This window comes from Cervus canadensis, chromosome 16, assembly GCF_019320065.1.
Source record: "Cervus canadensis isolate Bull #8, Minnesota chromosome 16, ASM1932006v1, whole genome shotgun sequence".
NCBI lineage: Eukaryota > Metazoa > Chordata > Mammalia > Artiodactyla > Cervidae > Cervus > Cervus canadensis.
In genome coordinates, this window is record NC_057401.1 from 5,402,260 (window position 1) to 5,429,231 (window position 26,972).

The 26,972-nt window shown below is 44.9% G+C and overlaps 1 protein-coding gene across 1 annotated transcript in view; it reads left to right on the forward strand.

Moving 5' to 3' along the window:
- The first annotated feature begins 2,186 nt into the window (after window positions 1-2,186).
- The window catches only part of NSG2 (neuronal vesicle trafficking associated 2), a 65,145-nt gene continuing 40,359 nt past the window's right edge, over window positions 2,187-26,972 (forward strand). The window contains exons 1-3 of the mRNA XM_043489177.1: window positions 2,187-2,376; window positions 3,280-3,435; window positions 19,048-19,131. Of these exons, the coding sequence (XP_043345112.1) occupies window positions 3,307-3,435; window positions 19,048-19,131 (213 nt within the window). The 5' untranslated portion in view covers window positions 2,187-2,376; window positions 3,280-3,306. The remainder of the gene's footprint in view (window positions 2,377-3,279; window positions 3,436-19,047; window positions 19,132-26,972) is intronic.

The following is a 26,972-nucleotide window of genomic DNA, read 5'->3' on the forward strand; positions in this document are numbered from 1 at the left end:
ACCTAGGTTTCATGGGTTTGATCTCATTGGGGTCAAACTTGGGCAGCATGACAGAGGGAGCTGGTGTCAGATAGACCCAGAAGTGGGAGGCGAGAAGAGAGCTGCACCGTGCCGTCCTCTGAGCTGAAAGCCAAAGCCTGACCCAGTGTTCTGTGTTCCATTTCCTGCCCTCTTTTGGGCTATTTGGACTTTTTTTTAAATTGTATTCCATTTAAACTTATATATCACATTTTGGGATTTACCTTTGTATATTTTGGTTATGCTAGGGATTACAATAAGCATAATTAAATTTTTACAGTTTAATTGGAATCAATACTTTACCACTTTAAGTGGAATGCAGAAATAATACCATCAGATTGGTCCCTTTACCCTTCACTTACTGACTTATGTACTATATCTACATATACATACTTGGAGGACCTCGTGACAAAATGTCATTATTTTTGTTGTCAGTTGTCAAACATCTTTTCCAGGGCTCTACAAGAGAATAATTGTCCATTACATTAAGCACCCCTCATATCATTCTCCAACAAGGGGCTTCTCTACATCACTCCAGCCCCCCATTTCTTTCTGCACCCTCTCTCCTGGCCTCAAATATCAGGAATCCTGGATTTTACATGAGGCAGGCCCTTATCCTGGACCTTACTAAATTCTCAGGACCTGTGGCTTTCTGCTTGTGAATCTGTCACAAGCTGTGTTAAAGGGACTTCCCTTTTCCTTTGGAGGCAGCAGTAATAGGATCAAATACACGTGTTCACAGTTACTTCCATTATGTTGTCCTTAGTGCCTGCACCTGAAAATCACCCAGGTTTTTGGACAAGCAGGGAATGGAGGACTCACATTTATTGGAATACCTCCCTCTCATATGTATGCATTCTTCTATTAATAGAAGTATCCTACTCAGCTCTGATGTAATATAGCTTCTATTGTCTCAGAAACACCTCTCTTTCTCTATACACAAATACACATGTGCGTGCACACACACACACACACACACACACACACACACATATCTACTTCATTCCTAAACAGTACAGGTAATATATGTGTTTTCTCCTGGCATTTTAACTAGGAGTGTGTATGCTATGCTCCATATGTGAAAACCAACCAAGGTGACCAAATAATTTATCGTGCAAGCTGGGATACTTTTGACAGTGAAAGAGGAGGCTATTACTTACACCAAGACCTTATGAAGCACATCATAAACAGCATTTCAGCTGGGAATGAATGGCCAATGGTGATGTGGATACATCTGGGAGAAACTAGTGGAAACAGTTTTGACCTCAGAGGACTGAAAGGGCATGTAAGAGAAATCTCCAGGGATGAAACAATTCAACCATTCAGAATCCTGTCCCTGAGCTGAAAGGGGTTTCCTTGAGTGCAGTCTCTTCTCATATTCACAACCGCTTGGCGAAGGAGATGTTATTATATCCACATCAGAGATAAAGAAGGCTTGGAGAGTGAATTCAAAATGTCCCCACAGCCAGAACTTCGTAGAACTGACTCTAGCACTTTGCCCTCCCTGATTCCAGACACCAACCTGGAAGCTCTGTAATGTGGACTGCATACAAACTTTGACAGTGGTGGATCAGGGTTCAGATCCCTGGTGCTCTGCTAGCTCTGTGACCTTAGCTGGCCTGCATGATCACAGCATTGTGAGGAAAGGTGCTTATGTTTATGCACCGCTAGTCATGCACCTTGCTCTGAGCTAAATGCTTTCTGCAAGTTATCACATTCACCCTTCACTCTAACCCCATCATGTAGGCACTATTATAAGTCACAATTGGCAAATGAGAGAAATAGTCTGAAATAACCTGGAAAAGGGCCCAATGCATGGGAGATATTCAATAAATATTAGTTCTCCTTCTTTCCATATACAGATCAGAGCACGGTGTTAAGTCCTAAACAAGTCTGTGTTTCATAATATTGTCCTGGGAAATCTTCGGAGTGGTCCCTTTTCCTAATGAATATGCCGCCTCCTCCAGTTTTTCTAAAGGCTCAAGGATTGCTTGTAGAATACTACGGTGTTTATTAATTTTTTTTTTTAAATGGCCAGAATCCCTCCCACTTTCTTGAAACCATTTTGTGCATGCTGTGGTTGTGGCCATGCGTGAGAAACAGCAGGTGGTGCCAGATGACAGATGGTGTGGGAGCCCGTTTCCCGGTGGGAGGGGGCGCGAGCGGGCGGGCGGGCGGGCGGACAGCTGCCGGGAGCCCGCGCGCTGGCGCCTCGCTCTCAGAAGCTCGCTATCCAGACGCACGCAAGGCGCTGTCCTTTCAGCACCACAAGCTCCGGCTGAGGAGGCAGGACTCCTGGCCGTCCTCCTCCTCTTCACACTGGTTTGAATCTGCTCCGACCCCCAAGAGTGCTGCGCGGTAAGTAGGCATTCGTTTTTGCTGTAACCACTCCCCAATATCCTCCAACCCTTGCCCATCCCTTTCACCCCGACAACAACCCTATTTTGTCTAATAACGTTCCAATCAGCGGGATTGACCAGAAAAATTCAGTTGTGCTGGGATTCTGGGGGTGGGGTGAGAACACGGTTTGACTTCCAAGGGAGCTGGAAAGAAATAAATGTGATTTGTTTATTTAGTTGGCAATCTTGGAATACGGGGGTTGCTAACTTTCCGTGGAACCAAAAAAAAAAAAAAAAAAAATGGCCCTTTGCTATTGAGGAAATGGAGGCATTCCATGGCTGAATAACAGGATCAGGTTCAAGCCAGTCCTTTTTTGTTTTAAGAAATTGTATCTCCTGTACAACCTACATGTTGTGTAAAAGGGTATACTACACATAGAGGCATTGAATGTATTTATTGTATTTTCAGGAGATTAATGGGGAAAAAAAACAAAATATAATAAAATAGCAATCAAGGTGGTAAGGTGAAATTTATCATACTGCAGGATGACCCAGAATAATAGGACTTTTTTTTTTTGTCGCTAAGAATTAGCTTTCCACTGAGATTATGTGATTATGTTAGCTGTGGTGTCTTGGCTATATTTTTAAGGTTGTATATTTTGTGTGTAAGACTGGGATTCTCCTTGAGTTTCTCAAATTTGAAAGCTGGTAAGTGCCATTGGCAGGTGGCATTTCTTGATGATTAAAGAAGTTTTCCTGGATAATAGGGATCATGTCAGGAAATCTAGTGGAAGATCCATGCCTGATGTCTACGCTGAAGCTGCCACAGTGGAGCTGTTGAGGGCAGCGCTGTCTTCTTCGTCGCCAGCCCTCTTTCCTGCCTCACTCCCCACTGTAACTAGAATTCTCCTGCTTGTCTTAGGTCTGGTCTGGGAAGAAAGGCGTCAGAATGGTGAAGCTGAACAGTAACCCCAGTGAGAAGGGAGCCAAACCACCTTCGGTTGAGGATGGCTTCCAGACCGTCCCTCTCATCACTCCCCTGGAGGTTAATCACTTACAGCTGCCTGCTCCGGAAAAGGTAAAGCAGGTGCTCTGTTCCTCATCAGCAGCCCCTGTGCTCCCCTCATCTCAGGAAATAAAGCAGAAAAAAAAAAATTCCACCTCCCTCAAACCCTTTCATTCCCTTATCGGCCAGATACGTTCCCTTTCTTGTAAAATGTAGTTATTCCTCCTAGAGACATGGCACCTCTTACGTTATTTCAGATTTATGGTAAGTGCTTGTTCATGTTTTTGTTCACATACGCAGGCAAAAAAATTAATCTTTCGTTTTAAAAGTTTTATCATAGTGAATGAATACTAATACGCTTCTAGATTTGAAGAAAAAGAAAATGGTCTTGATTATTTGGGGAAGATGTTTTAAAAATTGACTGTTACAAATCTGAGGACAGAGAATTGGATGCAGTCCAACAAGCATTTAGTTTGCACCTGCTAAAGCCCTGTTCCTACCCTGGAAGTTGGTTATAAAAACACACGTTACAAAATCCCTCATCATTATAAGACTTAAATTAATATAAAGCATCATGGTAAATGCAATGCCTGAGCATTATGAAGATTGTGAGATCACTGGGGTGGAAACAACTAAATTCTGTTGTGGCAGAGAGGGAACTGGGAGGACAGCCGAGGTCAGCTGCAGAGGGGAACATTTGAATTTGGCTTTTAAAGGTGAGTAAAATCCTCCCAGGTAGGCCATTGGAGGGAAAGGCATTTAAGGCAAAGGGCACAAGTGTGCAAAGAATGGAGGGCGTTTGGGAAATAGCATGACTGGAATAGAGTGTGTTTTGGGGAGGCGTGGCTGGAAATGAGTGACTGGCTGATGGCACATCTCCTGACATGGGAGTAGTCGATGAAGAATGGAGGTGAGCATTTATACAAAAGTGGGGGAGTTATTCTATGAGCACAGGTGGGAGAAGTGATATTAAGATCCCTCTGAGAGAACTTGGGATTTTATAATGTGAGCTTTTGCATGCCATAAAAGATAGATTAGGAGGCAAATGATGAAGTTCCCTAGCTGAAGAGTGAACAATGGATCATTCCATTTGTTTGATTTTCTCATTGGCATCTCTAGGAGGGCATTGTGTGTCTTAACCAATTGGCTCTATCCAATGAACAGAAGAGAAGCCAAAGCTAGATAAAGGGCCTGGCTGATTGGCTGAGGGTTGAGTCATCTGTTTTGAAAGTGCAGAGGTTGTCAATATGAAAATATGCATAGGGGTTCCGGAAATAAAGAATCACTGAGCCATCCTGAGAAACTGATAAGGCCTTTTGAAAATAAAATTTGCTAACAGGCAGTTAGTGCTAAAGAAATGTGAAGGAGTAATATTAATTGGGTATTAGTTACCTGTATAGCAGAGGTTCTCAGTTTGTGACTGTATATTAGCATTAACTGGGGAACCTTTGAAAATCTTGATACCTAGGCCACACCCCAGAACAATTATATCAGAATCTCTGGGGGGTGAGACCCAAGCATCACTATTAATTAAACCTTCCCAGGTGGACTCCTGTGTGCTGCCAAAGTTGAGAACCACTGTGCTAGATGCACAATACCTGGGGATTATACATCCATCCACGTTCTCAGGCAAATGGTGGAGGAGGATCAGAGAAATTTTATGATTTATTGAAACCCACAGAGGAGTAAGTGGCAATGCTGGAATTTGATTGCAGATGTAGTGGAAATTGAGGAGAAGCAGAGGGGATATTTGCTCAAGGTTTTGGGAAGTTTTAGGAAGAATCTTTCCCCTTTAGTCTCAAGGATCTTTACGTCCCTAAGAGGCATGCAAGGAAAAGGGACTGTGGTGAGGTTACCTCTCCCCTTAACTCTACACACACCTGCGGGTCATTCAGAGATATCATGGTCTCTGTCACCCCTTACTCCTCACCCCATGTCCCACCTCCAAGGACTTCTTTCTCTCCTTGAGACAAGAAATGTGCCTGATAACCACTAAGCCAGTCCAGATGTGCCAGAAAACTGCCCCAAAGCCTGAAGAAGATAAGTACATTATAGACTTGCATGCATGGGAAGGGAAACCAGTGCATCCTGACGGGTGAGAATCTGTGAACGGACACATCCCCCGGGGCACCTCTCAGACTTTGGCAGGTGTTCTTGACAGAGTCTTCATGCAGGTGGACCTCAGTGTCCTCTGTGCAGTGAGGAGGACCACACCTACTTCATGCTAGTCGGGGCAGTGTTAGATCTGGCCTTATATAGACAGTGCCTGGCACAAAACCAACCGTAAGAGAATAATAACTTATCATTTTCATGTGCTACTTGGGCTAGATTCTAAGTCAGAGGTACACACATACACACACACACAGAATTTTCTTTCATCCTTTCAGTAGTTAATAGGATCTAATAAGGGAATTGCTCCTTTAATCCAGTTTTTAAAGATGATGAAACTCAAGCATGGTGGTAAAAGTCACTTCCCAAATCCCAGAGTTGGTAAGCCTCCTGGAGAACCCAGATCCCAGGCAGTGCTGTTCTAGAAACTTCCACCTCAGCAGGAATAGGGGGCCAGCTAGCTCAGCCTCAGCCTCCTCATGGGTAGAGGGGGCACTCAACTTTACAGGGCTTTAGAGAAGGCGAGGAGAGGTCTGGCACATTTGTCAGCTCTCTCATTAGGTCCAGCCACATGGTGAGGGTTTAAAACTAAAAAGGTTATTGGAAAGACGTATATTAGACCCCAATATATTGACTTTTCTTCCTAAAAATGTAAAATACAGAGTGTGCTTTGGCATGTAATACTGACAATTATTTCTATATTTGTCCACTGAATACTCTTTGTATGGAATGTGAGCTTCTGGGGGAAAGGTTTTGGAGGCTAAGTGGAGAGGCTGAGTATGTCTGAAGCTCTTGCTCTGGGCTAGAAATGGGCCATGCAGGGCATTCACAGCTATGGTTTCAGTTAATCTTCCCAGAAATCCTATGAGGTGGGTGTTAGTGCACCCATTTCACTGGTGGGGAAACTGAGGCTCAGATCAATAGACTTTCCCAAGCTTCACAGAGAGAGTGGAAGAGCTGAGTTTGGAAGCCCAGGGCCCCTGACACCTTGGTTTCCCCTTCTGCACATTGCTGCCTTCAATAACGAGAAGCTTCCCACCCCAGGCAGTGCTTCCTCAGACTCTACATCCCTTCATCTCTGGCCGAGGCTCCCTGTTGCGCTGTCTTGGACCTGCAGGTGAGGCCTGGGGCCATCCTGGAAAGAGGGCATCATGGACTCCAGTGCCCCCCCACCCCCCAATGCTGGAGGAGCTGTGCCTGTCTTGGGAGAGGAGGCCTCTCCTAAGGTGGTTGTTCCCCACCTCTTCCATCACTCTGAGCAGTCCTCCACACCACACCTATGGTAGTGCCCCCAGAGTTGTGATCAGTCCTTCTCCCTTGGAAAGCCTTTGCAGTGCTCCCCACAGGGTAGAGTCCTCCCCACAGGGTAGAGTCCTCCAGTCCTGACCTTGACACTCCAGGTCCTCCATCACCTGCTGCACCGGCTTCCATCCCTACCACGTCTCACTTGGTACCTTGAACACCAGCGTGGCAGAGCTACCTCGAGCCTTTGTTCTCAACCAGGGGTGAGTCCCCTCCCCACTAGAGGGACGTTTGGCTGTGTCTGGAGACACTTTTTGGTTGTGACAATGGGGGGCTGCTTTGGGCCAGAAATGCTGGTAAATGCCCTACAATGCACAAAATGCCGCCCCTGAAGAATTGTCCTGCCCAAAATGTCTACAGTGCTGAGGCTGAAAAACCAGCCCTGGAATTTTCCATACTTTCCAGGGTGTTTCTTGCTCCCTCCTCCTTGCCCAGGCCATTCCTTCTGCCCAGAATGCCCTGCTTGTCCCTTTTCCTGTCTGATAAGCAGTGGTCATGGCAGCTCTCCTGGACACCCTCCCTGGCCATTCATAATCATAGCAAAGCTTATACTCACTATGATGGAAGGAACTCACTCATCCAGCATTTCTATGGGGCACCTTCTACATGCTGGGCACTATGTTAGGCTATACATACACAGCCAGGAAAAATCAGGCATGATCATTGCTTTCATGGAGCTTCTAGTCCCAGTGGGAAAGAGGGTCTTCAAACAGGCCAGCACACAAATAGAAGTTCAGAGATGCAACTTGTAAGATGGGCTATTAAGAAAAGAATAAGGTGCTAGATTGTAAAGGCTAAGACTTAAGAGGGCTTAATTATGGTGGAACAGTGGTCAGGGAAGGTCCTTCTGCAGAAGGAGCCCTGGCTGAGAGCTGGAGAGTGGGTAGGTGAGGGGGGTAAGGCAGAGGGGTCAGCATGCGGACAGACCCCGAGGGGAGAAGAAGGGCAGTCAGGAGGTCGAGTTGCCTGGGTGCGCTGAGTGAGCGGGAGGGATGTGGTGCACGAGGTGCAGTGGACACCAGTTCATGTGGTACATTTTTGGAAGGGCTTTAAGGAAGTCGAGTAACAGAATCAGATTTCCCTTTTAGGAAGACCCCTCTGGCTGCTGTGGGCTACCCTACGGCCTGATCTCTTCTTCCTCCTTTCTTCCAATCCATCTTCCAAATGAGGCAGCACCAGAGAAGTTTCCCCCAAATAGAGGCTACCGGGTTTCTAGCTGCACCCTCCCCTCCATGAGTCGGGGAAGAGAAGAGTGGAGGGCAGGAGATAACTGGAAAGTCTCTGCTGTTTGTGATTGGCGATAGAAATGCGGAGATGGACAGATTGCTTATGACAGTGCTGGGTCAGCCCTGAGGAGCTTTTCCCGCTGGGCCTGAGGGTCCTGGCTCTGTCTCATCTCTGTAGCCTTGGTTCTGGCATACGGTGGGAGACCGGAAATGATGGCTGAATGAGACCCCTGGCCCCTTGCCTAGTGTAAGGGTAGGCTTAGTTAATCCATTTAAATCTAAGCAGTTTGGTAGCTCTTTCTGGGCCATGGGAGCAAACTCTTGAGAAGTTGGAACACCAATCTGTAGATACCAAATTCCAGGATGTGCCTTTGGTTTATTTACGTGACCATGATAACCCAGATAAGTGCACAACCCCTCTATGAGGTCATGACCAGTGTGTCCATATGAAAACAGGCTCAGATGAGAAGTAAAATACTATCCTAGGACACACCAAAAGAAAACAGTGCAGCCAAGATCTGTACCCAGGAGTCTGGGAAATGCTGGCTAAAGGATGGTTAGTCCCCTGAAAGCAAGCCAGATAGGCACAACCCTCCTGGCAAAGGCTCAGATGAATCATGTATTCAGCAAAGCCAGCTGCGAGGCTCTAGGCAGTTTGTTCCTTTCCTTTCTACTGATTACTAAATCTTTACACGTCCCACAGGAGGTTGGCTCACCTGCTTGTGGGAGGAAAGGAATGCAGACATTAAAAGATCAATTATTAATGTTCGGCACACTTCACATTTTGTGTGGTAGACCACATGTGCTTTGTTGTCCTAGAGGCTTGTATTCAAATCTCAGCTACAGTATTCATGTACTGTGTGACTTTAGGCAAGTTGCTTGGTATCTCTGGGCCTTTTTTTTCTTTCTGTGAAATGAGCATAATAGCTACCTAACAGGGTTACTGTGAGAAAACAAGTGAAAATTATCTAATGACACAAACATGGGGCTCAGTGATAGTTTCCTTTCTCTCCTTGGATATTCAGACTGTGTCTCCCTAAAGTGATATTTTTGGAGGATGACTATAAAAGTAAAACTTGCTGAGAAGGATGGGATAATGGTGGAGGTTCAGGGGCTCGATGGGAAAGAAAGGAGCGAAGGAGATGCTGCTCCTGTCACTGACTCCTGCATGCCTTCTTGGTCTTTGTCGTGGCTTCACCAGAGGGTTTATTTTTCTCCCTGATACACAGGATCAGAGAACCATCAGTTTTTCCCTGGGAAGCAGAAAATGCTCATCCCTGCAGATTCCAGGATGATAGAGTCCGCTTGTTCTGCTCTTCAGGGGCTCCCAAGAGACAGATTGTGCATCACCCCAAATTGGAGCAAAGGCTCTGACTAGGTGATTCCAACAAATAGAAAGTGACCAATGAGCAGGTTAAAAATTCTTTGTAATTTAAAACATAATAATTTTAAATGGAACATAACATTTTACATATCTGATTGGCAATAAATAAATAAAGTGATAATGCCTGGTGTTGCTAACGCTAGGGGAAAGCAGATCTTCCTGTTGCACTCTGGTTGGTTATATAATTTGATGCAGTGGTTTTTAGAGGGTATTTGGACATTGCTTATAAATTAAAGCTGCATATCCCATTTGATTGGTATGTTGCTACTGGCGGCAGAAATTTATCCTATGGATATATTTTTCAAATCTGCAAAGCCATATATGTATGTGGAGATTGGAGTGGTTAAACAAATGTTCCATGAGACTGAAGTGGTTAAATAAACCGTAGTGCATGGATGTGGAAAAGTAAGCAATTGTTATAAGGATGAGACAGATTTGCTTGTGTTTGTGCTAATGTGGAAAAAGCAACAGACACATTGCTCCTTTAAAACAACTTTGAAGAATGTAGCATGGAGCCCCATTTGTGGAAATATGGGTGTATGTTTCATTCTTATAACTCATAAAACAGTCTTGAAAAGACACACAAAAAGCCATCGAATGGTTAGGGACTATGGATGGGGTGGTTAGGGACTACAGATGGGGTGGTTGGGGCCCATTTGAAGACTATATGTATGTATATACATATAATTCTACAAGTTTCATATTTATTTTTTTTACCATGAGAATATATCAAATTATATATATATATATATATTTAAAAATCACCTCCATTTCACAGATGGTGAAGCAATCTCAGAGAGCTGCAGTGCCTTACTTGCTTATGTTCGCGCACAGAGAGACAGTGAGCCAGCGAGCCAGTGTCCCTGCAAATAAAGGGTGGCCTATATAAGGGCGCATGCATTGTAACAATGCAGTTGGAATTCGAATCCTAATTCTACCACCTACTTGCTGTGTGACCCTAAGCAAGTTTACTAACCGCTCTGTCCCTCTGTTTTCTTGTTAAAATGAGGACAGTAGTATCTTCCTTTAAGAAGTGTTTACAGGGTAAAATGAGAAAATGCATATCGAATGTTTATCACAGTACCTGGCACAGAGTAAGTGCTTAATGCAAGGTTGTTGTCATGATTGTTGTTACCATCATCATCATCAATTCAGTCCCATTGTCAGGATCATTTTTCTTAGAGTGCACAGGGGTGCAAGAAGGGTTGAACAGTGAGGTGGGCTGGGCTTCTGCCCTGTAGAGAATGGGTCTGGATGGCAGAGCTATGGCCCTTGCTGTAGGGACTCCAGCCCAGGCAACTAGCCTCTGCTCAGAGCAGGAGCTGGCAGTCCCTGTAGGACCCAGTGAAGAGTCCCTCATCTTCCCCAGCTATATGCCTTGTCACAGAGTTGAAGAGTCAGAGACTCTCTGGGCTAGTCCATCCATATGTGGCCTTCCTGGCCAATATTCCATTCTGCCCTGAGAAATCAAAGGCCCAGCAAGGAAAAGAGATTTGAGCCCACAGAAAGCGCCCTGGACTGGGAGTCAGCAAGTCCATACTGGAGTCCTTGCTGAGTGACCGGCAGCAAATCCCTCCCCTCTCTGGGCTTCCATGTTCCCATCTGTGGATTGGTGGGACTGGACAATACTACCACTAATGTTCTTTGAACACCTATATCTTACTTGTGTTCTGGGCCTAGTACCAAACTTCAAGGGCCCAGGGAGAGACTCAGACCCAAAGAGAAGGAGTATGAGTTGAGGAGTGAGGTGGTAAATGGGAGAAGGTTCCCAGCTATGTACCCAGGCCCCACTAGGGGTAGCTTTACCTTGTCTCTTTAGGTGCAGGATTCACTCATTAGGGCATTCATTCAATAGCATTGATAGAGCATCAGGTGCCACAGGATCAGAGTTTGAGTGCTATGATTTTTGAATGATGACCTTACTAGTGGCAACTGATCTGAGCCAGAAGCCCAGGCTCAAGCCTTGAGTCAGCCCATTAGTGGTTATGTGAGGTTGTGCAGTCATTTCTGCTCCCTGAGACTCCGGCTCTTGTTAAATGGGGATACTCTCTCCTTCCTCAGAGTGATTGAAAGGATTGGCTGAGATATAGGATGTAAAGCTTTTGGTACAGTGCCAGGCACATAGCAGGTACCTTAAAAATTATAGAAAAGGGCATCATGTTCTTCAGTTTGAATACCAGCTCAACCGCTTACCTATCATTTGATCATAGGCAAGTGACTGAAGTCTCTGAGGCTAAATTTCCTCATCTGAAAGATGGGAATAATAATGATCTTACAGCAGAGATGTGAGGGTCAGAGAGAATGCTACAAGTGGGGGAATGGGTATGAGACTTTGTGAGTACACATGAGTAGCACTGTGTCTGGCACACAGGAGGTGCTCAGAGGCTAGCCCTTCATTGTCCTGCTCCTAACTTCTTTCTTTGCTGAAAGAATGAGCTGAAAGGTACAGCTTAGATCTATTTCTGGCCTGTGCCAGTCCAGCTCATAAAAATACAATTATGCTCCTTGTCAGCACTTCTGCACTTTTATTTATTGTTCCTGCCAATCCTAGAGCCTCTTTGTGTGGGAACCTCTTCATTATTGATAATCCTGGGAAGTAGTATTTTAAATTTTTATGATCTATACTTTGCGCCATCTGAACCAACATGTATTATCTGGCCTTGCCAGCGAAGGGGGAATATATCCAGACAAGGGGTCCTTTCGGGATGAATAATTTATCCCATTTTCACAACGCCAATTATGTTAAATTATGTTCTTCATATCAACTGCCAACAGAACAATAGGGACTGATGTATTGATATGAAAAGAAAACATTTATTTCTGTGCCTAAATTCAAAACCATATTTGAAAACCAGGAGTTTCATTCTTCCAAGTATCTATAAAGCCCTACTTTTAATAAAAACAAGTAGAAAGAATTTTTCCTCCCCTCTTCCCACTTTTTCATTACATTTCATATATTAATCAAGTAGCTCAGAGCTCCATTTCGCTCCATTTTTTTTCAACTGCAGAAAATAGAACCTTTTTACCAAATTTGTTTTCTCTTTTCTCTCTTTTTTGCATAAGCAAGCTGATTCCTCCAAGGTACAATTAATAATGATTGGCTAACATTTCTTATGCTTTCTCCTTCATAGTACTAAAAAAAGTCACTGTTACTATGTCTCCTTTTATAGAAAGGATCCGTTTCTGGCACCAGTCCACGGGAACAGCACACCACGCTTCATGACATGCCCAATAGCTGGTTGATTCCAGTAACTGTAGGGCTGTTTTTTCTTGCTTTCTGCATCTCTCTAGTGTATCTCCATTGTGCCAGAGGCTTCTCCTCTACTTGTAATGCCTGCCTGGAAAGCCACTCTCTGGCTTATAAACCTTCTTTAGCTCCTCACTGATCTCAAGTCCATCTTTAACATGCGAGGCAAGGCATGCAGAGCCTCGGCTTACCCCTCACTTCACCTGCTGTTCCCAGTCCACTCAGAACTACGTCTTTGTGGTCCTCCCAGGTCCAGCCTCCTGGGTGTCTTCTGAATGTTTGCTGGCTGGTGCTCTCTTAGTCTAGAAAGCTCTTTTTATTTGGATTTTGGGAGGCAAGGAGGGAAGCATGGAAGATGGTCAGAGCAAATGTTCATGGAGAGAGGATGATGCTCTGGACTAGGGCAGTATAACTGGACAAATGGGTTTATTTGAGAGAAAGTTTTGAAGAAGCGGAGACTAGTGGTGGGATGGGTTTGGAGACTGAAGGGAAGGGAGGGATCATGGGAGACTCCTGTATGTGACTTGACATAAACATGGCTTATCATGCTGCTATTTTCTTAGCTAGGGATTACACAAGGAAGAGAATGTCAAGGGCAAGATGGTTGGGGAAGGTGAGTCAGGGAACCCAAGAGCTTTGCTGTGGACATGATAAATTCAGGTGTGTCTGTCCAAGGGCAAACAGCCAGTAGGGTAATCTGAATGCTGAATAGGGTTGGAATTGGAGATATAAATTTGAGACGTACAAGAATAAAGATGGAGCTTGAAGTGATAGGAGTAAGAACCTTCAGAAAGAATTTGAAGGAAAGAAGTATCCCATGACCTAACCCTGAGAAGTTCTAGTGCTGAGGGGTTAAGCAGAGTGGGTGGGACTTGAGGAGGAAGCCAAGGAGGGATGGTCAGTGAGCAGGAAGAGGACCAGGGGCCTGGGAGGAGGACCTCTATGGAGGAGTGAGTGAGCACGCCTGCCAAACCTGACCGAGAGCTCAAAAAAGACCAGTCCAGAGGACTGCCCGTTTGTTCCAGGCAAACAGGCACTGACCTGCTTTTGATGTGGAGAAGGGGTTCTAATAAGCTAATATTTCCTTGGGGCAAAGGTCAAATATTACCTGGGTTGCTTTTGGAGAAAGAATGGCTTAGCTAAAGGGAGGAGCAGATAACTGAGGATGGACATGGGGTCAGGGCCCCCTTGTCTGTCGGCCTAGTTTGAACCTGGTGGTTTGGGAAGTGTTCTGAAGCCAAAAGAAGTGTTTTCATTAGAGACTCATTCAGAGCATAAGCAACATCACTTAGGTGTTCAGGGCAAAGCAGGACGTGGAGGGCTATGACCCCAATTCTACTAAACTCAGCATCTCTCCTATTGCTGTAAAAGGTAATTGGGATACTATATATATGTGTTTGTGTGTGTGTGTGTGTGTGTGTGTGTGTGTTATATGTATGTACTATATATAGCATATATATTTGTTTAGATAATATAAAATTATTTTATTTATATTGAACTTAATATAAATGAAATCACACAGGATATAAAAAATGTTTTGCATCAGATTTCTTCAGTTCAATGTAATGCCTGTGAGATTCACCCATGTGTGTAGCATTGCTGTGTAACATTCCATCTTATGAATAAACCACAATTTATCCATTCTCCTGTTAATAGACATTTGAGTTGTTCTCAGTTTGGGCTATCATGAAAAAAAGTGGTTGTGAATATTTTTGTATGTAGCTTTGGGTGGATCCATCATTTTCTGTGGTGATTTTTTTTTTTTTTTTTTTTGCTGGTGCCAAGAATATCTATTGCTTTTGTTATGATTTTAGTGCTTGGCCATCTTACTAAATTCTAATAGTTTTTCAGTTCATTTTTCTTGGAACACACTTGTATCAGATAGAAAGCTTTTCACACCAAGTATCAGAAAACCCAGCATAAATTGGATTAAGGCCCAAAGAGTAAGATTTGACTCCCCCACCCCTGCCCCATGCCTGCAGGGTTCACTGTGGGTCTGGTTTCAGGCATGGCCTGATCCAGAGGGCAGATGTCATCAGGGCTCACATCCATTTCTGCAGGTTCCTCTTGACTCTGTCCTCTTTTATATTCTGCCTTTGACCTCATCCTGGCTCCTCCTCATAGTAGCAACAAGTGCATCAACTGTTTCAGAATGAGGTTCTCACTGTACAATCTGGAGGAAGACCATACTCTTTAGGGAACACTCATAAAGAGCAAGGAGGCTTCTTCCCCCAAGTTTCCAGTTAGTATTGCCTCATATACTTTGATCCAAATTGGATAACACGTGCATCTCTGAGCCAATCAAATTTTGTGATCAGAAGAACAGTATGTTTTGATTGGCCCAACCTGATTAGGGACCATCCCTACCCTCAAGGAAGGCAACAATTCCACCAAACTACATGGCCATCACATAGGACAGGGCTCTTGAAAGGAGGATTGGGGGCTTTTGATTGAAGAAGGGAATGGATACGAGAGAAGGAACCACAAAATATTTATTATGGCAATTATAGCAGAATGGTATGCCTATAATGGTTATTCATTGTCTCATTTCAGCAGTAATATTTGTTTAGCTTTGTCCCTGTCTCAACATGTTGACTGATGCATGAGGTCTTCTAAATTTACATGGAATGATATAAATGGTCTAGAGCTCTTTGAGAAGTTTTGAGAAAGATGTCTATAAAATAGAAGGGCAGAGGGGAAGACTAAGCAGCAAATGTTTCTTGACATTTGATGTGTGATGCTTGAGATGACTCTGATGGCTAAGGATCTAGAAATGAAGAAGTCTAGTTAAGAGATGGTTGAGATGGACTTGATAATGTGGGGAGGAATTTTAGTTTTTCTGTTTTTATGTAACCAGTTACCAAAGCTTTAGTACTTCAAAATAACACAAATTTATCACCTCACAGGTCAGAAACCTCACAGGTTTTTATAGGTCAGAAGTCCAGTCACAGTTTAGGTGGATTGTCTGCTCAGGAGGGTCTCACAGTTCTCGAGTCAGTGTATCAGCCGGGCTGCATTTTACCTGATGCTTGGGGTCCTTTTCCAAGCTCATGCCAATTATTGGCAGAATTCAGTTACTTGTGGTTGTAGGACTGAAGTGCCATTTTCTTGCATGACCTTACTATTGGCCCAGGTCATTTTCAGCTCCTGGAGTCCACCCTCAGGCACTGGCTGCATAGCCCTCTCCAGCGTGTTGGCTTACTTCCTGAAGGCCAGAAGGAGCCTCTCTCTCCAGTCTGCTGTGATGGAGTTTTAGATGGCATAACATACTCCTGGGAGGGACTGTGCCATCATATTCATGGGTCCTGTCCACACTCTTGAGGAAGGAGATTATATGGGGGTGGGGATAGGGTGCAAAGTTTGGGGACTATCTTTGAATGCTGTCTAGCATAAAAGTCAAAGGCAATTACTGCCCCAAGTTGTATGGGTTACATAGCACACTGACCAGGAAATTCACTAAGCTTAGAAATAGATACTGAGTTGTATTATAATACATGTATTATATATAAATATATAATACATGTATATATAAATATATATATATATTTTTATATATATAAATAATATATGTATATATATATATATATATAAATTTATATATACATATAACATGAAGAATTGGGAGAAGAAATTATGATTTCCAGTCTGTAAATATTTTTAAAAATGATCAGACATCTAAATTTTCTATACATTTCATAACCTGCCAGTTGGTCTAGTACTGTCTCAACAATTTTTAATCATTACAATTTGTAGAGTGTCTTTTAAGTTCACAAAACACTAGTATATTTCATTTGGCCCTTCCCGGAATATTGTGCATTTCTAATAGAAACAGCTAGCCTATGGAGGTCACACAGCCATCTCTAAAGGGCTTCCCTGGTGGCTCAGCTGGTAAAGAATCCACCTGCAAAGCAGGAGACCCCAGTTTGATTCCTAGCTCAGGAAGCCCCCAGGAGAAGGGATGTGCTGTGCTGTGTTTAGTCACTGGAGAAGGGATAGGCTCCCCACTCCAGTGTTCTTGGGCTTCCCTGGTGGCTCAGGCAGTAAAGAATCTGCCTGCAATGTGGGAGACCTAGGTTCCATCCCTGGGTTGGGAAGATCCTCTGGAGGAGGGCATGGTGACGCACTCCAGTATTCTTGCCTGGAGAATCCCCGTGGACAGAGGAGCCTAGCGGGGTTGCAGTCCATGGGGTTTCAAAGAGCTGGACATGACTGAGCGGCTAAGCACACAGCACAGGCTATGGGCTGTGCTTTTGCATTTGCCCTTGTAGTTATATTAGCTCTCAGTTCTTACTTACACATCGAAGTTCATGTGGCACCAAAGCATCCAAATGTGTAGACTACATGCTGTTTCACACTCTTGTTTCTTAAACCATGTGGTTCACTTTGCATAAAATGTCTTGGCTTGTTCACTCACGAAAACTGTATTCATCCTTGAAAGCCTCCTTTTTTAGACCATGCTTGAAGAGCATCACTCTTGAGAAATCCTTGTGTTGTTGTGTAAGGACTGGATAGGGAGGGCCTACAGATTGACATGTGCAAGTCAGGCCCAAACTGCATCTGCTTCAGACATCTATTGGAAAAACATTTGGCAGCACTCAGAGGCAGTGTTCAAAAAAGCATTTATTATTGAATAAACGATGTGAGTGCTTGACTTATAGTGACTCATTTAAGCCTTCTAAAAACCCAACCAGGTAGTTATGGTTATTTCCCCATTTAGTGGATGAGAAAACCAAGACACAGCAGGCTCAGTGCTGGAGTTGGGATTCAAACACATTGTGCGGTCTTTCACCTCCCTACAGTAGTGACAATGTCAGTGTCTGCCCCACAACACAGAATTAAGTGAGATGGTGCCTCTCAAGTGCCCAGTGCCTGCCATATAGTACATTTGCAAAGCGTGAGGGATATTTTTTTACTTGCGGCAAGGAGGCTTCTGTTTTCTTCTTCTTTTGAGCAGGAGATAGAAAAAAATCGAACATTCTCTGACCCCATTCTCCCCCCAAATCCCTCACCCTTGTTTGACTGTATCATTTCTTTGTTTAAGGAAGCCAGGGATCACTTTTTATTTGGAGGAGCAGAATTGAAAGAGGGTGGGGCACAGGTACAGAATTTACATCTGCAAATGAATTCCATGTGTCAGGGAGGGGGCAGTGTTTTCCAAGTGCCACACAGGAGATGTCCAATCATGGAAGTTCCTCCCCTACCCCTTCCTTCTTGAGCTGTATTTTGTCCACAGTATGCCTCAGAGACCTTAAAGAGCATTCTTCATAGAATTCTTGCAGGAGTCCATACACTTGACTATCACTTCTAGGAAAACTCGGGGTGAAAGTTTTCAGTGAAAATTCCGTTAATTTAAGCTCTAATGAGAAGACTGATCACGGTTAGAAGATTGCTTCCTTTGAGCTGTGTTACCTTGGATATGTGACTTGGCAGCTCTGTGCCTCAGTTTCCCTTTCAGGAGAATGGAAATAGTAGTGGTTTGTGGATAAGGTATATGGAGAGCTTGATTTAGCCCTGGCACATAATAAATTATTCCAAAAATATTGCCCATTATCATCTCATTTAACCCTCAAAACAATCTTGTTAAATAGGGGTTACGATTATGATCATTGTCCTTACTTTACAGGTGAGACCCCAAGGCTCAGACAGTTCCTGTGTTCCACATGACACTGTGGCATGCAGCAGTAGTTATTGATTATCTGTGAACTTTCTTTTTTTCTTCCACTTTGCCTACACAGTGGGATGAAGTTCCATAAATGTCTTGGCAGGTTGACAGCTTATCACGAAAAGATATTAGCCACCTCTGCAAAATATTCAGACTTCAGAAAAATAAGATGATACAATAGATTCAATAGACCTTTATATTTCATTTTGTGGAAGTCTCTAAATTAATTTGGAATTAAGTATATGTGCAAAAGTTTAGCTACAAGATGTTCATCATAACTTGCTTAGATAATCCAAATTGTGGAAACAACCTACATGTTCAGCAGTCAATACTGGTTAGAGTAATTGTAGTTACACATACAATGAAATATTAAGGACATCAAAAGGCAAACTGAAATCATATATTTGTCTACATGGAAAAAAATGTTAGTGCAGTGTTGTGTGATAAAATGAAGTGCCAGTCCATTTCACAAAAGTATATTTGTATAAATAGCTAATACATAAATACAATATAATGCATACATATGCATGTAAAAACGTCTGAAAAGGTGTGACCAGAATTGTCACCTATGGTTGTCTCTGTTGGAATGGGAAAATATGGATAATCTGAATTTTTAATTTTCTTGTGTGTGTTTGAGGAAGTGTGTGTTTTCTGATCTTTATGCAATATATAGTAAGTTCTAATTACTAAAAAAAAAAGGAACAGAAAACTCTTCCAAGTATTTATGTGTGCTAACACTGGTTGATCATTTTAGGTGATTGTGAAGACAAGAACAGAATATCAGCCTGAACAGAAGAACAAAGGGAAGTTCCGGGTGCCGAAAATTGCTGAATTTACGGTCAGTGTCTTGATGGTGTAACAGAACGATTGCATATCAGTCACTGAGTCTAGTCAAATAACAAATCTCTGCCTCTTGAGGATGAATTAGCCTCTCTCTTGCCCAGAAATGTTCAGACAATCTGATAATTGTTAAATGTGTCTCATTTCTTCTTTTATTTCTGGTCCCTGTCTCTCTGCCTTTCTGTCACAGTCTCCAGGAAATGTGATGGAAATGTGTAAAGAAATGCAAATTGTAGACAGTGGGTGATTGCAACAAATACAAAAAAGACAAAGGGAGAGAAAAGTTGACTTAGTGGTAAAAAATTGATGGTTGAATTTCTATTTCTTGGTGGAGGGGTTACTAGGAGAACTGAGGAGTATATATCACTGTGATGAATTGCATGAAGTAGCCATGAAACCTACTCTGCAAGGATGTATGGAGGAACCTCAGGAGAGTACCATGGGGAAGTCACGTAGGACTTAGGTGGCTGAGGAGAGCACAGCTTGTGCAAAGGCCCTGAGGCTGGAGGGGAGTTGGACCCAACACTGAAGAGGCATAAGGGCGGTGAATCTGGGCTCTGGGAGAGGCGTGGGGAGCAGGCAGAGAGGAGGCAGGAGGAATGGGCAGAGGGCAGACAATCCTAGGCCTCATATGCTGTATGGAGGAATTTGGGTTTTTAAGAAGAAACCTTAGAAGGACTTCAGGTAACAGAAGGACATGATTACAGTTGGTTTTTAGAAAACACAGATTGGCTTTTACATGAGTAACAGAGTGTAGTGGGCAAGAGGGACCGTGAGGAGACTGTTGGGCTACTGCATTTGTCCACATTCAAACACCAGCAGTGGCTTAGAGAAGGATGGTGAGTGGATTAGAGACCTAAAAGATATTTTGGAGGCAAAATCTGCCATGGAGGCAGTAGAATAAGTGGTTCTGTAGAAGGATGCCGGAGCAGCCTGGCTGGGTTTGAGCTCTTATTTCTGCCTCATACCAGCCATGTGGCCACAAGCAAGTCAATTGTTGCTGTTGTTTGGTTGCCAAGTCATGTCCGACTCTTTCCAGCCCCATAGTCTGTAGCCCACCAGGTTCCTCTATTCATGGAATTTCCCAGGCAAGAACCTGGAGTGGGTAGCCATTTCCTTCTCCAGGAGGTCTTCCTGACCCAGGGATCAAATCCACGTCTCCTGCATCTCCTGCATTGGCAGGTGAATTCTTTACCACTGATCCACTTGGGAAGTCCAAGCAAGTCAGTAAACCTCACTTACCGAAGGGCGATACTGGAAGGTTACTGTGAGGATGATGTACAGGTACATGCAAAGCAGATGAAGTACATGACTAATCGCAGCTACTTTGTGTCAACTGTGGCTCAGGGGCTTTGGACGTGAAAACCGTCCTTGGTTGCTTGTCTGGGGATTGGAGTAGGTATGCGGGTGCATATACTGGTCTGCTTCTGTCCCTGTCTTTCTCCCTGCTAAATCTGTATTAGAGCAGCTGGGTGTGTGAGCCTGGGAGGGAGTACGGCACCTCTGTGTACATCCCCCAGCATGTGGGGCTTCCCTGGATGTTGACCCCCTCTTAGAGGGCAAGGATTGCTTTTATTTCGGACTGCGGCTTTAGTGTCTGGCACACAGCATGGGCCCAGTGAACTTGGACCTGGCCTGAACTGCGTGCAGGTACCTACCTGCAAGGGCCAGCAGGTAGCCATGCGGGGAGGGTGGGAGAATCTTGGTACACAATGTATGGGCACCAGGCCAGGGAGTAAAGCTGACCTGTCCTCCTAGCAGGAGAGATCGTTGGAAATATGTTCAGATTCATGAGCACAAATGTTTACTGCAGTGTTATTCGTAAACTCAAAGCATTGGAACAATGCTTTGAGTTTTCAGCAACTTTCTCATGATTCCATATGTAAGGCCACATGCATAGGATGGACTAGTTCAACAATTTTTTAAGAACCACTTTTACGGGGTGAGTAGTTTACTCTGAATTATGGGCTCATGAGATATTTTCTTCTTTCTTTTACTTTCCCAATTTCACAAGAGCATGACTTGTTACAATAATCAGAAAAAAATTAGAAGCATTTAAAAATTTTGCTTGTTTTACCAAATAGAGTGTTACAGTTTTTGATGGAATTAATCCTTATTTAGCAATCATTTAAAATGATGGTTATGAAGACATGTGATAATTTGGGCAGATACTTATTATAGAGGAGGTTGAGTGAAAAAAAGCAGAGAGTAAAATTGTATGTTTTCTATGATTGGAATTATGAAAAAACCACATGTATATAGAGGAAAGAAATGTCTCAGAATGTCATCTGTGTCTGTGTCATCAGCAGTGGTGTTGGGAACACGTTTTGTTTTTGTTTCCTCTCTGTTGATAACTTCTGGTGATGTGACTGTTTTATCATACGGTAAAACATCACATCATATCATGGGGCCCACAGGTCCCTGAGAGGCTGATGTAGTCCTGCGGCCCACGGGTCCCTGAGAGGCTGATATAGTCCTGTTTTTTTTTTTCAAGAGGAACTTTAGCTCAGAGCAGCAATGCAACCTGCTCTCCCAGGAGCAAGTGGCCGGGACTTTCTGTTCATCCACGCGGCCGGCCATAGGTAACTATGGGTTAGAGCAGAGATGAGTCAGCCGGTGAGAAAAAATGAGTAGTTCATCAGGGATCAGGGCCTGTGAAGCCTGCCCCTACCCCACAACTTGACTCATTTGGTCCTGGTGGTGGGAAAAAAGGGTGCTGGGATTCGGGTCAGTCCTTTGTCAGCACTGGTGTGGGTGGAGGGCCCCGCCACTCGGAACAAAGTGGAAGGAATGGAGCAAATTTGTTTGCTTTTGTAAAGCTGTGAGCATCCATTTGCCCAGCTTTTCACTTCCTTAATGAGAGCTCCCCCTGGGCCGCATGGAGGATGTTTCTACTGGGGTGATGGTTGATGCCACAGTCTAAGGAGAAGGCTTGTGGTGCCTGAGAGGAGTCTGAGGGTCTGAGCGTCAGCTGCAGGGGGACTTGGGCATCCAGGTGGGCTATTATGGAGGTGAACTTGCAGGACTTGTTCCTGGTTGGAGAATCAGGGGCTCTATCAGGAGCTCCTGGGTGCTTGGCTTGGCTGACTGGATAGGAGATGGGGGACTGGACAGTGGGGAGCACATTGAGTGGAGGGTATGTGGGTACCATGGGAGAGGTGGGTGGGGGAGGCAGTCTGGCCACCCTTGGATATAACTGGTCTGGGGCTCAGGATGGAAATTGAGGCTAGGGAACTGGAGCTTGAAGTCAGAGAATTCCCAGTTCATTTTAGAGAGCTTAAGGCTGATAAACAATGGCCAGGCGCCCCCTCCAGGATATCATCCATGGCAGAAGTAACCATGGGGATGACAAAGATGCATCAGACCCTCATTCCAGTACCTTCGAGGAGGCGGAACAGCTTGTGACTTCACAGCTCAAATCTGACCTGGGGAGATCAGCTCATAGCAATTGTACCGTGAGAGAGAATGAGAGGAGAGAGCAGGGAGGGAGGGATGAATGGAGAAAGATTGAAAGAATCGCCTGGAATTTTTTTTTTTTTTAACATGAAGGCTCTTGCAGTCATTGCCAAGGATCACCGACTTGTGAGACGTTCATCAGGCTTCTTTGAGAAGATGGGAGCCTGCAGAGAGAAGCCCCACCTTCTTTCTTAGTCCTGGGAGCTGGAGTTTCTTCTGAAGCTGATTTTGCTGTGGAAGGAGCTGTTTGTCCCCAGGCTCACCTGAGAGAAGAAACCTGAGTCTTGCATTTGGAAGCTGTGCTAAGCTGGGGAGAGGTAGTCTAGGGAACACCTGCACTTTGGAACTAGATTCACCTGGCAACTCAGGTCATGTCCCTGTTACCTCTTAGCTTCAAGACCTTGGGAATTCTCTTCACCTCTCTGAGCTCTTGATTCCTTATCAATTAACTGAGACACAGTCTTGACATAGCCCGAAGTGTAAGTTCTTGGAGCACTCTAGTTCTCAACAAATGATCATTTTATTCTCTTCCTGTTCAGATCCCGTTCCTTCATCCTGGGTTCTTAGCTTCCTGCCTAATTAGCTGGATTTTGACAATTGGTTGAGACAGACCTGGTCCTCCCTTTCCTGGCTTTTCCTCTTGGGAAAGTGGCTGGATAAACCTGGAGGAACTGTTCTAAGAGTAGCCAGTTCAATGTCAGAACCCATGGGCTGCCTTGGGCTCTCTGCAGTGACCTCGGGAGCCTCCTCTTTGCCTCTCGGGGAATGCAGGCAGTATTTTTTTGGTAAGTTACTTCTCAACACATCAGTTATAACATGAATAATCCTAGTACTAGTTAAAAATGCCTTTATATCCACTTTTCAGGTTGGCGACAACCTTATGTACTCCTACTCTTATTATTATCAGTACCACTTTTATTATTATATTATCACTACTCTTATTATTACCTCCATTTTATGGATGAAGAGAATGATGCTCAAAGAAGTGTCTGGCCAGGCCACGCAGTGAGGACATTTAAGGACAAGTAAGAACCCAGAACTATGGCTCCATAACCCATTTTCTCTGCTATACCTCGATGACACCCTGCCCAGCTGTGGCTTGCCTGACTTCTTCCCTTTCTGCCCTTTCTCCCTTTCTTCTTTGTCTTTATCAAATTTACTCTGGGCTGCACTGGATGTGTTGCTGGGAGACACACAGAGGTGCAATACAAAAGCATTGCTCTGGAGGAGCTTGCAAACGTGTGGTTTAGACAAGAACATGCCAGCCAACTTCTTGTCTGTGTCCTTGTAGGGTCACCTCCTCTGAGATGCCTCCCCTGATCTTCCAAGTCTGATGCCTCCTCTGAGCTCTGCAGTCATAAGGGGGGCATGCATACTACTGTGCTGTCGCTACTCTGGTACCTTCAGCCCCATTTCAGCCCCTGGTCCCTGGAGGGTAGCGTCACAGTGGCCCACTCATGTCTTCTCAGTTCTCAGAAGAGGGTATAGTATAGAGTGAGTGTCAGGGGTGTTGCAACTTGAGCCCCACCAAGTCTTTTGGGACCGCCTCAGCAGTTTTCATTCCAATCCCTAAGAAAGGCAATCCCAAAGAATGCTCAAACTACCGCACAATTGCGCTCATCTCACACGCTAGTAAGGTAATGCTCAAAATTCTCCAAGCCAGGCTTCAGCAATACATGAACTGAGAACTTCCAGATGTTCAAGCTGGTTTTAGAAAAGGCAGAGGAACCAGAGATCAAATTGCCAATATCTGCTGGATCATCGAAAAAGCAAGAGAGTTCCAGAAAAACATCTATTTCTGCATTATTGACTACGCCAAGGCCTTCGACTATGTGGATCACAATAAACTGCGGAAAATTCTGAAGGAGATGGGAATACCAGACCACCTGACCTGCCTCTTGAGAAACCTGTATGCAGGTCAGGAAGCAACAGTTAGAACTGGACATGGAACAACAGACTGGTTCCAAATAGGGAAAGGAGTACGTCAAGGCTGTATATTGTCACCTTGCTTATTTAACTTATATGCAGAGTACATAATGAATAATGCTGGACTGGAAGAAGCACAAACTGGAATCAAGATTGCCGGGAGAAATATCAATAACCTCAGATATGCAGATGACACCACCCTTATGGCAGAGAGTGAAGAGGAACTAAAAAGCCTCTTGATGAAAGTGAAAGAAGAGAGTGAAAAAGTTGGTTTAAAGCTTAACATTCAGAAAACTAAGATCATGGCATTCTGTCCCATCACCTCATGGGAAAATAGATGGGGAGACAGTGGAAACAGTGTCAGACTTTATTTTTTGGGCTCCAAAATCACTGCAGATGGTGACTGCAGCTATGAAATTAAAAGACGCTCACTCCTTGGAAGGAAAGTTATGACCAACCTAGATAGCATACTGAAAAACAGAGACATTACTTTGCTAACAAAGGTCCATCTAGTCAAGGCTTTGGTTTTTCCAGTGGTCATGTATGGATGTGAAAGTTGGACTGTGAAGAAAGCTGAGCACCGAAAAATTGATGCTTTTGAACTGTGGTGTTGGAGAAGACTCTTGAGAGTCCCTTGGACTGCAAGGAGATCCAACCAGTCCATCGTAAAGGAGATCAGTCCTGGGTGTTCATTGGAAGGACTGATGCTGAAGCTGAAACTCCAATACTTTGGCCACCTCATGGGAAGAGCTGACTCATTGGAAAAGACCCTGATGCTGGGAGGGATTGGGGGCAGGAGGAAAAGGGGACAACAGAGGATGAGATGGCTGGATGGCATCACCGACTCGATGGGCATGAGTTTGAGTAGACTCCAGGGGTTTGTGATGGACAGGGAGGCCTGGCGTGCTGTGATTCATGGGGTCGCAAAGAGTCGAACACGACTGAGCGACTGAACTGAACTAACTGAACAGCATCCATCCTTGATAATGCATCCCGAGTCAGGATTCAGAAAACCTGCCCCTGGTGACTATGACATGGGCAAACTCAGACTGGAGGGTGTCCAGGTACATGGGGAAAGATCCTGAGGGTGCCTGCAGAACAGACCCTGAGCACAGTCAGTGGGGAGCATGCAGAATGCAAGGGACGCATCAGTGCAAAGGGACCAGAGCTCACCATTCCTGTCAGGTGAATGGACACATTAACATGAAACTGGTGGGGGAAAGTTAGAAGTGAGAAGCTGGCAGTTTTTAAAGAGTTGGTGTCTGTGGCCCGTTACTAAAAACAAGCAGCAACAGCACACCAACAAAACAGAAAGAAACAGATACCCATTTGAAGGTTCAGGACTAATATTATAGGATATTGACTTACTGTTCCATCCATTTGTCGATCCACTCAGCGTGAGGCTTGTGCTCTGCTTTCGACCTGACCCGTGGTTGGCACTGTGTAAGATATCCCACTGTATGACCCCAGCACACCAGGCTGGTGAGATTGTCACCCTGCTGGCAGGTGAGGCGAACAGGCTCACAGAGGCCGGGCATTTCCCCCTAGTTCCATGCCCAGGAGGCTGTGGAGCCAGGCTGCACGTGCAGGCCGTAAGCAGGGGCCTTGGCTGCGTGTAAGGGGCGAGGGAAGCTGCCGCCGGGGGAAGGGGAGCCCAGCTACCAGAAATCACAGCCAGGGGCTGCTGCTGGGCCCATCGAGCAGCCAGTCACCTCTTTCCTTCTTCTCTTCCTCTTCTGGCCAAAGGTTGGGGATGTTGGCACTCTGTCTCAGGCCACAACTCTGCTCACCTTCCCCCCAATACTACACAGTGAAATGCCAGAACCAGTTTCCCCAGGAGAGTGGCCACATCTGACAGCTGGCAGAGTCCAGGCCCCTCTCCCCGCTGCAAGACTCTGGGAACCATGCTTTCTGCTCTGGTCTCTGTCCCCACTCATCATCTTCTGGCCCAGCCTCCTTCCAGCTCCCTCTGCCTATTTTCTCAGCCCCCTCCTGCCCATTTTTCTCTCTCCCCAAAGGAAGGCTCTTCCTAATGCGTGTATCCTGTGACGACATTGCCGTCCTTCTGACCATCCCACGGCTTCCACAGGCACCCTCACCTGCCCTAAGTCCTGGTCCTTTCCTCGTAACATATGTCGTATGCCTCCCCGTCTCTGCCCGCCTCCACCATTGGGCAAACTCCCTTCTCATCCCTCAGCACCCAACTCAAACGGCCCTGCCTGGGAAGGCTTGCCTGCCCACCCATGCGCAGTCTGTCCTTCCCCCTCGGGGCTCCCGTACCTGCTGTATAACCCTCCAGTGACAGTGTTGGCATCAACTTTACCTGCTGTGTCTCCCACCGACTTAAGGGTATGTTCTTCATCTTTGCACCCCAAAAGCCTAGTGAATGCTTGGCCACCCTAGGCACCAAATGATATCTTTAATAAATGAGCAGGTAAATGAACAAACAAACAAACA